Source organism: Ptychodera flava, chromosome 14 (assembly GCF_041260155.1).
Source record: "Ptychodera flava strain L36383 chromosome 14, AS_Pfla_20210202, whole genome shotgun sequence".
NCBI classification, from domain to species: Eukaryota; Metazoa; Hemichordata; class Enteropneusta; family Ptychoderidae; genus Ptychodera; species Ptychodera flava.
This window is the reverse complement of record NC_091941.1, coordinates 673,912-689,638: the sequence shown is the minus strand read 5'-3', so window position 1 is coordinate 689,638 and position 15,727 is coordinate 673,912. Positions and strand designations below refer to the sequence as shown.

Here is a 15,727-nt window from a genome sequence, read left to right as displayed (position 1 = left end):
CCGTAAATCATGACAGTCAATGTGAACACATACGAAAGTTTGATCACGTATTTTGACGAGAATGCAACATAATTTGCCAGTAAATGAACAGAAACCAATAGATATGATATAAATAATTACATATCGGGTGTATTTCGACAAAAGAATATGTTATAGACGTAGGAATATTATGCGAAATCAACAGTTTGGAAAATGCCGTGTTGTACGTTTTGTACACACAAACCCGTGATTGGAGGCCATCTTGGCCGTCTCGATACATGGTGAAGAATGCCGCGATACCAAAGTTTACTTGACATAAACAGACCTGATCACGCCAAAATCACATATTAAATTAAGATTTAGTGAAAATCCCTTCAAATTTCTTCATCATTAGTGTTTTCGGCCTAGAAAACCGAACTGACATACTCAAACTTGAGCTTTCAGAGAGGCTGGTCAATGCGATGCTCCGTGGTGACGCCATTCGAGCCGCTGTTCAACTTCAAAATCACGTTCGACTGGTCAAAAAAGTCTTCATTTTCACAGAAAATATCCTCAAAAAAATACCAAAATATGTCATTTCTATAGAGAAATGGCCAATAACTTGTCATAAAACCATCGTCTTTAGGATGTACAGCAGGAAAAAGCGTTCAGAATGTCTCTCACTTAGGCGCAGTCAGCGACCAGATCCAATTAGATATTCACGGTAAAAATAGTCGACCCGATTTCCTCGAAAGGTCGCTCAAATTACTAGAAATTGCCGTAGCTACATCAGATGATGTCATTATTTTAGTCCTTATATGGACCTGAAATGGGTTAAAAGGGTAAGGAATGGATTTATTTGTCAGGTGACCTCTTAAACGCGGGAAATCAAGTTCCACACTTTGCCTTAGCAAACCTCAGGCCGTGTACGGATATATCCGTGCATGGCGCTGAGCGTGAGTTGGGCGTGTACGGATATATACGGGCATGGCGTTTTAAGGGTTAAAGCTTGTCCTATTTCAACAAATTATAGGCAAAATTTGACAGATTAAAGTCATCTTGCAACTTACCAACGCTCTTATCATTGAATATCTTTGGGTAGCCTCTGTTTGGATATTTGCCTCGTAACTGCCACACATCAAAGAAGGGCTTCCAGTCAATGTAGGGCACAAGTCTAGATAGGTCATAATCTTCAAGAGTCTTTGTACCAATGAATGCAGGTTTGACTAATTGGAAGAAACATAGGACAGAACTGTGAAACTTCATTTTAAATGTACCACAAAATTAATATTCTAAGATTTGGGATATTTAACCCCTGAGTGCTGTAGGTTTTCCGACCCAAATTTTAGTGCAATATCTTACCAATTATCATGGATCTTTTTGCAACTTTTTTGATAACTATGGACCAAATGGATCACATTTTATTGCCTTTCAGTTTTCGATCAAAATTTTCGCAGAAATATGAAAAAAATCTGACTTTGTTTATACTCTATGAAGGTGACAACAATTGTGGCACTCTAAGGTTAAGGATGCAACAGATTCCAATAACCATCTTCAGCAATGAAAAATCAAGTATTCTGTCACTGGTTTTGCTTTTGATTGGTGGATTTAGAATTCTAGAAGTCTTTCTTACCAGTGAATATCATGGTATCTTTATGGATAAACACTAGAGACAAAACCACCAGACTAAATATAATGTAGATTATCGGATTACTAGATTTGCATAGACCTTGAACCTGGGGATGGATAAATGCTCTTTAAATCACTCCTGTATTTATCACTCAGACCACTTTATTGTAATTCGAAGCTTTCAAATTTGCAGTTTTATCACAGCTGAGTAAACGTTTTTGTTACATTATGGATATTGCATTGTCAATTAGTATATGAACCTATGTGACTTATCAATGTTCATTTTCCATCTCTTGATTATGTTATCCTTCCCTTTAACCCTTTAACCCCCCATTTTCCTCTTTAGAGGTCAAACTTTAACCTTCATTTCCCTCTCTTGAGGTCAAACTTTACCATAGAAAATCGGAATTGGTTCAAAGAACAGTGGTGAAAGGGTTAACGCAGCTGATGGTTAATATAAAAGGTTTTTGTCCAAACAGCAGACTTTAACAGCTTATTTTCTTGCATACGGACTTGAAGGGTAACGGGCAGCTGTTTGGTCAATAACCTTCCTCCATGAGTGGAAAGGAATTTACAAAGTAAGAATGATAACATAATTTATGAAAAGAGTGCATTCTCTGTTACGCACCTGGGTTTGGAGAACCACGCCAATCAATACGCAGTTTCCTATCTCTGGCTTTTTCAATGGACAAGTATTTTCTATCCTGGAAAAGATAAAACATGATGTTTTCTCAAAATGAAAAAATACACAAAGCTGCAAGTTTTCAATCTGCATTGGAAACAATTTTCACATGAGAAATTAATTTCCACATCAATTGGCCACATATTGTAAAGTTAAAGTTATTGGACACTGGTAGACTATTCATGCTGATCAGCTTGATAGTAACCAACGATGAAATACCTTGAGTGAGTCATAGTGGTCCTCACGGATTTCTTCATACTCTTCAGAAATATCCTCCAAGAAAACTTCTAACACATCTTTATTTAACAGAGATGAACACTGGAAGATTAAACAGTTTGGGTATTAATTCCTGTAATACTGTTTTGAAAGGCAAGGCACTGGCTATATAATTCTATACAGTTTGTGTCTGATAAGAATACACACTTGAATTGGGTTTATGTCCACAGACAGGTTTCATCAGTTTTACATCATTAGACTGACTCAGAGTTAAAGGTATACTGTCACCTGTTCCAATTTTGCCAAAGTTACCATGGAAAGAGAAAATCTAACCAATTATAAATTTTAAGCGGGTGCCCCCTCACATGGGCATTTTGAATACCAAGGAGCACCCCTTTGACATATATGGGCATATTTAGATTACAGGTGACTGTATACCTTTAAGAGCAAGAAAATTTACCACAAATTCATGTATGCATGATTACGTGTAAAAACAGTTCATTTGACAGATAGCTGACACATAGTTACAGCATACGGCACTATGGTATAATTTCCCCTGTTGTCAACTACAGTTGCTATGGTACATCGGAAAAATGAAATGATTTAGATCCCTGGTGATATTTCCATGCACATTAACTCTCAAGAAGGCAATAATCAGCATCTTTACTGGTACAACAAAATAAAAAAGTCCGAAACTTACAACGACGACACTTTTGGAAGCATCTAAGACATGGATGACAGGAGCTTTGTATCTTGGGGCTATTTTCACAGCAGTGTGAGTCTTAGATGTTGTAGCTCCACCGATCAGAAGAGGTATTTTGAAGCCTTGCCTCTCCATCTCCTTGGCAACATGTATCATTTCATCAAGAGATGGCGTGATCAAACCAGACAATCCAATAAAATCTAGTGTCAGAGTGGCAGAGGATTAAAAAAATTGAGGGATGAAGAATATGATTAAATCAATCAAACAAACAAACAAACAGATAGGGAAATAAGTTATCACTAAAATTACAATTTTATAGAACCATGACATCTAATATATCTGAAAGCTACAATATTTTCAGAATTATTCTCAGTTCTGTCTTAAGTTTTGCATAAACATGATTTGCATAAAACAGATATCCAAGCACAGATGATAGTTTACTTTGCACATGTACATGAACAAGCTCTAACAGAAGATATCACAAAAATGTATTCACATGAATACAATCTTTCTTACCAGCTTTCTCAGCAATGGCTGTTTGAAGAATTTTTTCACATGGAGTCATAACTCCAAGGTCAATGACCCTGTAGTTATTACACCCAAGTACAACTCCAACAATGTTTTTCCCAATATCATGAACATCACCTTTCACCGTGGCAATGACCATGGTTCCATTGTAGTGATCCTGCAAATCATGAAACGTATTTCATGTCAGTTGAAAGTGACTTCTGTTTCTGTCTGATGAACTGTCAGTCAATTCACTTTTCAAAACTATGATCATTTCCTTGGTAGATATTCAAGAGATTTTGGTAGATATTCCTTGGTAGATATTCAAGATTTCTAAAACAATGTCTTAAGTACATTACACTGACTAGACAAATAGAGTTGTTTGCCATGATGATAAACATCTTATGCCTACACTTAAAGAAGTCAACATCTGGTGATAGAGAAACTAAAGGGGGGTTTACACGTGTGAGTTAAGTCCGGAGTTGACACCGGAATAAATTTAAACCTGTGTCAGTTGGACGTGTAAACAGACAACACGGAACTAACAAAGAACTAAATTAATTCGGTGTCAGAGGGCTGGTCCAGGTTTGGTGCTCCGTACTAAACAATGGCCTATTTACACGTGTGACCAGAACACCGAACTAAACGCCGAACTATATCCTGTCTTCGGTTCGGTCATTACCATAATGGACGGTGTTCAAGTAAGAAGCTCTCGCGATCGCGGCAACAAATGGTCACAGGAAGAGATCAGGCTACTAATTTCAATCTGGAGAGACGAAAACGCCATCCGTATAATGGACGGCACGTCGAGGGATCGGCAAGTGTATGAAGACGTCGCTGCCAAGGCCAGGGAGAAGGGACTTGAGAGGACAGCCGAACAATGCCACAACAAAATCAAACGGTTGCGAGCTCAGTTCAAGTCCATGTCCGACAACAACCGTGGTGGTGGCAGAGCTAGAAAAACAATGCCATTTTACGATGAGTTGTACGTAGTAAAGGGAAAGCAACTGGTAGTAAAGGGAAAGCAACTCCACACATCGTTCATATTTGGGTTGTTTGCGTTTTGTGTATGATATTGTGTATAATGTATTAGTGTATATCACGTTTGGCTGTTGTATGTCAAATGTTGCTTAGCCATGGCGAGACCTACCCGTAATCTACGTGTCTTGTGTTAATCCACACTGGAGCGGATAGACTACTGTGACACTACGATCCTTTGGCGCTACGTTTCGAAAACTAAGTTTTCTTCATCAGTCGCTTAAAAGTAATTTTTGATTGGTGAGACGTGCTGAATGGTTGTTTTTATTTGGTATTATGTTGTTCCATTTACGTTTGATAGGGAAGCCAGAATGTCTACTGTTTGATCTTGTTGTGTTTGTGTGGGTTCGTGTGAACCTGAGTTTGAGCTATTAAAGTTTTTGTGAAGTTTGGTGTTTATAAGTGTGTTGCCTATATTTCTGTTCCTTCTATATGCGATTATTGGTTGGTTTTGGAACAGTTTTTTAGTGTTTCATCTTTTTCAAGTTCGCTCCAGTTTTATGTCAGGGTTTGCTTGATTTTTGTCGTGTCGATGTACGGGCTATACGTTGTTATGAAGACTACTGTATTGTTGGTGGCGTTATCTCTTTCTCTTTGTTGTTCAAGCAGTCTTTTCATGCTTTTATGATCTGTCTCTCTGATAATGCGTTCTGTTTCATTTTTTTTATATTGTCGGTCTTGTAATTTTTCACTAAATTTATTTTCACTAAATTGTGTGACTTTCTGTGTAAAATCGGTTTCGTTGTTACGTGTTCTGATGTATCGTAATGTTTCACCTTTGATCAGACCTTTGAATGTTGCTGCCGGATGGCATTAGTTTCTTTGTAAGAACTTGAAAGTATCTGTTGATTTTGTGTGTGTCTTGATGTCGAGAATATCTCTTTGTTGTATCGAAGACCTTTGAAGATAGTCAGGTCTAAATATATGATTTCTTGAGAGGAGCTTTCAAACGAAAATTTGAAAGTAGGATGCATTTTGTCGATGTTTGATATGAATTCATTGAGTTCGTGTTGTGTTCCGAATTTCCGATGAAAATCAGAAAAACATCGTCCCTGAACCTCAGCCAGGTCAGTATTTGTTGTTTGCATTTCAGTATTATTCTCATTTCTGTCTGGTGAAATGTAATATCTGCTATTTCTGGCGAACAACCCCATCGAGATTAGGCCTATTTCCGCGTAAGAGCATCCTCATATTTGCCCGTAGAATTCATCGTTGAATTCAAATGTGTTGTTTATTTAGATCATTTCTAGGAAAGCTATCATGTATTTCGTTGGTGGTTACTTGATTATGTAATTGTTTGATGATCTTTCCTGAGTTAATGCTCTGCCGACTGATTCAATTGCCTCATTATGTGGTGTATTCGTGTACATGGAAATTACATCCAGTGTTACTAGTGTCGCATTGGCCGGAACTTTGACTTTCTCAATTTTCGGTATAAGAGTCTGATCTAAACATGAAATAGATACTGAAATCAGACGGGGCGAGGCCAACAATATTCTCTCCTAGTAAATTTCTTCGCCGAAGGCTTCTCGATTGGTTGACAGAACACAAAAAGAGCGTAGACAGCAGCTGTATGATGTGTGGGTCCGCCATTGCAAGCAGGCGACTGTTCTCTAGCCCAGATATCGCTGAGGGCGCTTGACCAGAACTAAATTCATACCTTGTGTATGACGTGTAAACGTGAGATCGCTTAGATCGCTGATAAGGAATATTTACAGAACGACTTATCAGATTCCCTCAGGTTTAAAAAAATACACGTGTAAACCCACCTTAAGCTGTGATTTTTGTGTTCCTGATCACTGAGGCAAGTCTGAGCTTATATGACAATCAGGGCAGATGACATGACAATCAGGACAGATGCACATGTCACATAACAGTTACAAGTGTTTTCTCAGAACTCTTGACATAACTTGACCTGTTTTCAAAAACCTTAACTTTCTGTAAACCTCTTCACTCACGAATCAACACTTGAAACCCCAAAATCAAAATTGAAAAGTAAAATCATTGATACTAATTACTACAGTGCAATCTACTCACCAAATCTGCATCCGGATCTGTTTCCAACATCTTTAAATGCATTTCCTCTTTCTCCTTTTCCATAAATGGAATGAGATGACCCACAGCTTTCTTCATCACTCTAGCTGACTTGATGACTTGAGGCAGGAACATTTTACCAGCACCAAACAAGTCACCTACAATGCTCATGCCCTTTTGGTAGTAAATATTACAAATGATTCTAAGTAACAATTGTTTCCCATTGAAGGCTTGAAATGTACACAAATGACATTGCAAAATCTTGGTACTGGTAGCTCTGAGCCTTGTACTTTACTAAGGCTAATTATAACGGTTCATGAACAACTATATTTGTGTTCATTCTTTCTTATTTCAGTAGAATATAAGAATTCAACAATTTGAAATGAAAAATTTTAATTGACTTAAAATAATACGATTTTTTGTCACACACTCCTCTGCAACATAAAAAAGCGCATGGAGAGATCACTTTAATAACAACGCTAATACAGGGCTACAGTTGATTTAAAACACATGATATAACTTATCTTCTCCACTTATCAACTAATAATGGATGTGTATGCAATTTTTTCAAGCAAATAAAGAAAATTTTGTCCAAGCATTCAATATATATCAGATCATATGTTCTCAGTGTATTTGATTCATATAATTTTGTGTTTAATATATTGAGAAAGGCATTCTTACCTTCATCAATGGTCCTTCTATCACATTCAGTGGTCTGGGATATAGCTCGTTGTTCAATCTGGCTTCCTCAGTGTCTTCAACTACATACTTATCAATGCCCTGAACAAAATTCAAAAAAGCTTATGTTTACTTCAACAACAAAAGACAACATCTATATTTGAAAGACCTTGTTAGAGTTGTCTTTGGCTGTGTGTTTGTAAATCATCAAGGAGATTATCAAAGTGACAACGTTCATTTTCTTTATGGCTGTCATAAAATGTGATATTGTAAACTCTGTAAATGACTTCCGAACAAAAAATGTTAACGAAGTATGAATGTCACAAGTGTTAAATTACCTTAACTAAGGAATGTTCCAGTCTTGCTTCCACACTGTCATTTCTCCACAAATCAACATCTACAGCTTTCTTAGAACCAGACTTCAGCGACTGAAAAGACAACAGATACAGTCATTGGAAAGGAAAAAACATATAAAACACACAAGTAATCAAATCTGAAAGGGTTTCAAAAGCAGAGAGAGTTCTGAACAAACTCAGTACATGGAATAGACTACGGAAATGCGTGAGACAGAGTATTTCAAACCATAAATCAATGTATATTATTTGATTACTGAAGACTGACAATGTCAGCGCAGCATTCAATTGGCTATTCATAATGATAGACTCCCTTCACAAGTTTGAAGTGCCAAAAAATATGTATACTTCCAGAGACAAATAGAATCTCACACCCCCAAGGACCTGGGATCAGATTTCTCACACGAGTTGGGGATATTTTGTCTCACACTCGCCGGAGGCGAGTGTGAGACAAAATATCCCCAACGAGTGTGAGAAATCTGATCCCAGGTCCTTGGTGTGTGAGATTCTTTTTCTCACATGACCACAAAATGCGTTAAATTCATATTGGACACGTACAATATTATCAAAAATCTGGACAACTCTGTCGTCTGCCGCTGTACTTTGACCTGCTTACTTTGTAGTTCTAGTCCGTGTGTTACTCGTCGTGCCATTGGATAACATTTTGCGCGTGGAACAAAACAGACTGCTTATCATCCAATCAGAGGTCGTGTAATATTTACTGCAGAGTGTGGGACGGTTTCTGAGAGTGTGGGATCGATTTATCCCACACTCTCGATCCCGCACTCCCAGCAGCCAGGAATGTGAGAAAAATAGAATCTCACACCCCCAAGGACCTGGGATCAGATTTCTCACACGAGTTGGGGATATTTTGTCTCACACTCGCCTGCAGCTCGTGTGAGACAAAATATCCCAAACTCGTGTGAGAAATCTGATCCAAGGTCCTTGGTGTGTGAGATTCTTTTTCTCACATGACCACAAAATGCATTAAATTCACACTTGTAACATTGAATGTTTAACTGTATAGGCGACTATTCTACAGTATTTTGTGTCACTCAAACGCGAACCCCGTTGTGAGTTCTGCTGACGATACTTCAACTTTTGCTACGGACGAGATGTCCAACAGAAAAAAATCGCCATATATGTTCTAAGTGGCCTATGCTCACCAGTTATTTGGAAAATTTGTCCGTTTTTTTGTGAGTCTGTCACCATCCCGGGGTCGCAAACAAGTACAACGTTATCCAAAATCATAACAACACTGTCATCTGCCCCCATACTCTGACCTGCTTACTTTGTAGTTCTGGGTCCGTGTGTTACTCATTGTGACATTGGATAATATTTTGCGCATTGAACGAAAGGTTGTTTATCATCCAATCAGAACTCGTATAGTATATACTGCAGAGTGTGGAACGGTTTCTGAGAGTGTGGGATCGATTTTTCCCACACCGTCGATCCCACACTCCCAGTGGCTAAGAATGTGAGAAAGTATTGATCCAAGTGGCTGATCAGTTGCTTATTATCGATTACCTGTGCATAATGTACAACATATATGCACATTTGATATCATTGAGCATGTGATTTCTTGCATATAATGTACAACGTATATGCACATTTGATGTCATTGAGCATGTGATTTCTTGCATATAATGTACAACGTATATGCACATTTGATGTCATTGAGCATGTGATATCTTGCATATAATGTACAACGTATATGCACATTTGATGTCATTGAGCAAGCGATTTCCTGTGCATAATATACAACATACATGTACCGGTATATGCACATTTGATGTCATTGAGCATGTGATATCTTGCATATAATGTACAACGTATATGCACATTTGATGTCATTGAGCATGTGATATCTTGCATATAATGTACAACGTATATGCACATTTGATGTCATTGAGCAAGCGATTTCCTGTGCATAATATACAACATACATGTATATGCACATTTGATATTACTGAGCAAGCGAGTTTCTGCGCATAATGTACAACTCATACGCACATTTGATATCATTAAGCAAGCAATTACCTGTGCATACTCAAGAAGTAGTTCAGTTGCTTGTTGATCCTTGTTCCATATGATATCTTCACACAATTTCAAGAGTTTTGGTTCGATGTCATCATACAATGGCAAGTTGCCTGCATTCACAATTCCCATATCCATGCCAGCCTAGATGTAAATAGGAGAAACTTTAACATGTTTTTGATACTTCATTGATAAAGATATCTGTCGGTCTGAATTTGGTCTCATCTAGTGATGATAATAATACTGTTTTTCCCAACTGTAATATGTAAGGGATTTTAACTTCAGACTCATTGGTACTGTTTACCACTGTTTGGTTGGTCAAAGAAGTACACATCTCTTTTTTTTCCATCTGTGAATGAAAAGAAGAGTCTCACTAAACTGTTCTACAGTTCAGGTAGTACATGTCGTGTAATTCTTAGAATTCATAGACTTGAACATTTGCTCAAACTTTCCTCAACAGGGTCACTGTGCAAATTTTGGCATTAAATTTACCAATATTTGATACTCATTATTTCACAAAAATACAACAGTGAAGTTTACTTAATCCAATAGCTTCAAAATGACCCCACACAAGTGGAAGATCAGAAAGGCATTGTACAAATTTGGGGGTCTGAACATCTGTCTGTCAGGTGCACTCTACCTTCATCAAAATTGCCAAACGCAATGTTGCTAAAATATATACAGTGATGCTTATTTAACAACAGAGCTACGGTGTGACAAACATACACTTGGTTTTGTATATGTGTTCCCTCTAACAAGCCTTGTAACCCCTTGGATCTTATCCAAAACTTTTAAAGATCATATCCGACTTATCCAACAAATGAATGATGAAAAGAAATTTCAATGTCATGTGTAGATGCTTTAAGAAAGCTTTTTAAATTTCATTCTTCAGGTTATCAGACTATGTGAAGACCCAGTGGTCATCTTAAACTGGAATGTAAATGGTGTGATGTCTTTGAATGGTGGAGCATCAGAACAATTATTATTATACAACCATCATCAAGAGCCATCGAGATTTGAGCATGCGCAAAGTCATACAGAAAGCGCCCTCTAGAGCCAGGTGCCATAAACAAAGAGCATTCTACAGGACCTCTGGACATGTGGAGAGTTTCAAGGGCCCTGTTTGACGATTGCAAGAATTTGTCTCACACTTTGTATGTGTAGGTGAATAGGCAATCAGAAGTATGTCCAGGATATTGCTCCATACTTCATTGGCCCATTTGATATCCAAGTCATGAATTTAGGGTGTATAAAAATAAGGATGTTATGAAAATACTGCAAAGGATGGACTTGGACATAAGCACTACACATCAATTGCCTCTGTGTGCTTCACCTAAAGCTAAATGCTGTGCTTATGTCTTCTTACATCCATTGTTGAATTTCTGTAATAACTTAGTATTATTGCCTCACCTGGATAGCATGGTAAAGGAAAACGCTGTGCATGGCTTCCCGGACAGTTTCCATACCTCGGAATGAGAAAGACAGATTGGATAAACCACCACTGATCCGTGCACCTGGCAGTGTTTTCTGTAATGTAAATTGGGAAGGAAACGGAATATATTTTGTTACTCAATAGTAAGTAATATAAAAGTCTGTTACAAGTTTTTAAGTCATGATAAATTATGTTGCACTGAATATGAATAATAGCTATTATAAAATTCAAAACATCAATATCCAAATCTTTCCACATATATGACAATATTCATTTTTCCATATCAAAAACTATACCAGTATTAACGAGAACAAGATTTGCAGAAATGGTTGGATTATTATACAGCTGTACAAGTATATGGTTAATTATTCCATGGCAATAGCAATGATCGCAATTTCAGGTTTGCATGCGCATGACATCAAGCACTACTGCTTGAAATTTGGACAAATTTTATTGTTGCTTGCGTGGCTAGGCTGTTGTTGTAGCCTGTAGTCTGAGCCATAAATTAGTGTGACTTTTAATATCCATTGTAACAATGGCAGGTTTTATTTTCCCCATTCTCTCCGAGATGCGGACAAATATTTATTTTTGCATATTAATAAAAGAAAAGTGATGTCGTTTGCGATCAGCGCTATTACAGCCTTATTTAAAGGCAGGGGGAGCCTATAAATACCCCGTATCTCCCTGGGCATTCATTATTGAACATGAGTGGCACATGAAAGCAGTGTCAATGAATGCTCCTAAAAATCTAGATCTTTAAAGAACCATGGTGTAAATTAAAGCACCATGGCTACTCATTACGTTTTGTGAATACTTGTGGCATCACCTTATTGGTGAAATACTCTTTATCCTTTTTAAGTTCATTTTTTATGCCAAAACTGATTCCATTCTGTGTTCGAAGCATCCAAAGAACAATAGATGAAAGTATGCAAATGGCTCTCAGGTATGAGGGGACGTGGAGAGGTGAAAACGATCAAACATTTGCTGTGTACGTCGGATCCATGACGATGTAAACAACGAATAAACGATTCTTATCTGGGCACAATACTTGACTAACAGTACATGAGTACATGAGTCTCACGTGATTCAGACACAGACTGCTTCATGGTTTCAAGCAGATTGCCTCTCCCTGTTTGTTTGTGGATCTGTAACTGAATATTTGGGTGATGTGTGTTGACCTGCAGATCGGTATTTTACGGTAGTTCTCTTGTGGAAGTATGTTGTGACCTTGAAAAGGGTCGTTTTGTAGTTGTTGAACACATATTTTTACTGCCAGTGGTGTCCTATATAAAGCCATTTTTACTGCCAGTGGTGTCCCATATAAAGCCGATTTTGGGGATTGGGGTACAGAGATCGTACCCTTGCTAGTACACAATCAGGAATTATTTCTCTCTTGGCAACTACAACTACAACTATTAGCTTGCATGAAAGTATCTTTGTGCTCCAAGTAGTAGGGATCGACCCAGGCATTTCTTCTGCCAAGAAGTGTCCAGTGCTTTCTGAATAGGGTCTTCCTCATTCTGGCGTTCACATTACAAGCCCATCACCCACGTCCTAGCCACGGTAGTTGTGCTTTTGCCACACAGGGCTGACAAAATCACTGGCAGCATTCTTCTTTTCTGCTGTCTCTCAGTATGTAGAGATAAACACTCACTTGACTTTCATCCTGGGTGCCCTGTGGTTCGTGGGCTTAGTCATTGGCAGGTAGCTCAATTTTCTAACCGTAGTGAGTGAAAAGGCTATGAACTCTCCTGCTTGTCACAAACAAATAGCACAATTTTTCGACTCATTTGTTGCCAGGCAAGTCACTCCTGAAATAGCCAACCCCAAAACGAACAAAGCTTGATATGCACTTGCACTTTCAAATTGTTGGAATCTGATAAAAGTTATTATTGCGCATATATGGACCTGATCACAGCGCCGAAATGTTGGGGGCTGCAATGGGTATGTTCTTGAATGAGCAATGAATTCAAACTCAGAAACCGGGTTCAAATAATAGATTGGTCAATCCTCAATACACACCATCTATCAAATATACCGACAACAGATAGATTATTTGTGGTGTACTTGAAGTACTTCAAGAATTACAGTTCTCGTGTCTCTAGTAAAACAGACCCTGCCTGAAACACTCAACAAATTCAATGAAGTCACTCCCAGTTCTTTATACTCTGTTGGCCTTCAAGGTCATTGGTCAACCCAACCCGCATCAAATGGACCCTCAAACATTTGACAAAACACTTCTGATCAATTTTATTCAAAATGTCTCCTCCAAGAGATCATGATTACAACCACATGTGCTGGAATTCTGGGTCGTCATACATACATCAAATTATGAAGGTAAAAAAGAGAATGGTGGGATGTACTGTAAATCTAGACGCTTTAAAATTTGACTTTCATCACATGACTGGCAAACAGGCTTAAATATTTGTAAAAATGAAAACAGTGAAAACTCATGTAGTTCAACAAGGATAAAATACGCTTTGTACTCATTACGAGGGATAAAACAAATGTGAGTGAATATAACTGCTGAGTGCCTTCATTTGATCCAACTCATGCATGAATATTCTTGTAGTGTGAGTGATTCTGTACTACCAAAGCAATTCACTTACAGACATGGACTGGCCGATGAAATTTTTGATTTTTGTCACAGAGGATGATATATGCATACCGGTATTTCATTGAAGGTTTGTTTATAGAAAGGAAACAACTCATAACACAAGTGGGTGTGAATCACAAATGGTATGAAAAGTTCGATCTGCCGTGGGGTAAAGTTGTTCTGTGTGGAAGGTTGAGTTGATGCCAGTAGAGTAAACGTAGGGCACAGTTAACTGAGATCAAGTTGGTTTGGGATTGTTTCGTCCAGAAACCTGCAAAGTCCTGAAGGCATGTGGATGTTTTAACTAAAATTGGTTTGCTCAAAGCAATCCAGTAAGAACACACACCGGATTCCTTGTGTTGTTTTTGTCACCGTCATAGGCGTATGTGGATGATTTTTGAATACAAGTCAAAATATTTAGTGCCTGTAAATATGTGCAAAGTTTATTCAGTGACTGTTTACGCAGCAGTCATCAATAAGACTAGGATTTGCCACCATGTAACGACTGTAACCCCGCATCAATAGTCCATACGACAATTTTGTGCTGAATTGAGGAAGATGACAATTACGCTAGGAAAGGTCATTCCATTTTCCATCAAAGTTGTTGATCTGAAAAATCTTCACAGTGTACAAACTACATGTGTGACTGTTATTGGTCTACATGTCCCACAAGCATTCCACTGTTCCTTGTTACCAGCTATGTTCAAAATGTGTCTCGCTACGACTATTTTCGAGTACGGAGTAACAGACATTGGTGAAGTACATTGATTGTGTTCAAAACCACCACCTTCACCACCTGTCTGCCCATCATTATTTTGAGTGACCGTTATATTAACTGGCTCTATTAGCATACACATATAGCTGTCAGGATTAAGATTTCCTGTATAAATAGATACACTCATAGTTTATTACACCTATGACGTAATGGTACACACTGTTTTACATGTGCCAATCCTAGGCCCTGGGATTGATTTCCCTACTTTTAAGATAACAGTAACTGGGTCCCTTCAACCCTTTTTCTGCCAAGTTCATATTTTTCCATCAGGTCAAGCTCATTAAAATTAGTGAAGCACAGAATGTCCCATTTGGTGCATTTAACAAAACATTGAACATTTGAAGGCCCCTGAAATCACAGATACTGTAAACATGATTTTTATAGACTAAAGCTGCTGGAACAGACCATGCCAAATGGGTAGAAATACATAGGATTTTGGCTCAATACCACTTTTCACTGAGTTGGCTGATGGGGAAGTGATACTGTCTGGCAGGTAAAGGGATAAAAAGTAGCAAGGATACTCCATTTCAATGTGTTACTGACACCAAACACCACACCAGGCAACTTAAAACATACACACAGACAAACAAACACCACCGATTCACCATATAAGCTCTTTTTGGTATTTATATACATACCAAATATGAGCTAAAAAAGCTATTTTCCACAGAACACTGGGTGGCAATTCACAGCACGCTATTGATTCTATACTTTACCTTGATAATTTCAGTTGCTTTGACAAAGTTGATAGCATATTCATTGTGTTCCTCAATGCCTGTGGCTATGGTCAGGATATTTGGATCAAATATGATATCATTAGGGTTGAACCCCACTCTGTTGACCAGGATGTCATATGACCTGGTGCATATCTCTACTTTTCTGTCATGTTCAGCTGCCTGCAATGCATAAAGAACATCTCTTTCACACTGATGTTGAAGTCAACCAAAATTCTTGAGGTAAACTTTTAAGCTGTCCCCGGCTTGAATCTGAAAGTCCATTACGAATAAATTCTCTAACCCGGGTCCTTCTTCAAGATCATTTTGCGATACAATTATGACTAAAATTATGCAGATGGCAATTCCTATGAAG

The 15,727-nt window shown here is 38.0% G+C and overlaps 1 protein-coding gene across 1 annotated transcript in view; it reads right to left on the bottom strand.

The window, feature by feature from the left end:
• Positions 1–15,727, bottom strand: part of LOC139148886 (methionine synthase-like) — an 85,691-nt gene that overhangs the window by 15,095 nt on the left and 54,869 nt on the right. Inside the window, exons 12-22 of the mRNA XM_070720316.1 lie at positions 15,355–15,534; positions 11,246–11,362; positions 9,839–9,979; positions 7,784–7,873; positions 7,449–7,547; positions 6,771–6,941; positions 3,705–3,873; positions 3,186–3,388; positions 2,489–2,587; positions 2,216–2,291; positions 1,029–1,184 (exon numbers count right to left, since the gene is read on the bottom strand). Of these exons, the coding sequence (XP_070576417.1) occupies positions 1,029–1,184; positions 2,216–2,291; positions 2,489–2,587; positions 3,186–3,388; positions 3,705–3,873; positions 6,771–6,941; positions 7,449–7,547; positions 7,784–7,873; positions 9,839–9,979; positions 11,246–11,362; positions 15,355–15,534 (1,501 nt within the window). The remainder of the gene's footprint in view (positions 1–1,028; positions 1,185–2,215; positions 2,292–2,488; positions 2,588–3,185; positions 3,389–3,704; positions 3,874–6,770; positions 6,942–7,448; positions 7,548–7,783; positions 7,874–9,838; positions 9,980–11,245; positions 11,363–15,354; positions 15,535–15,727) is intronic.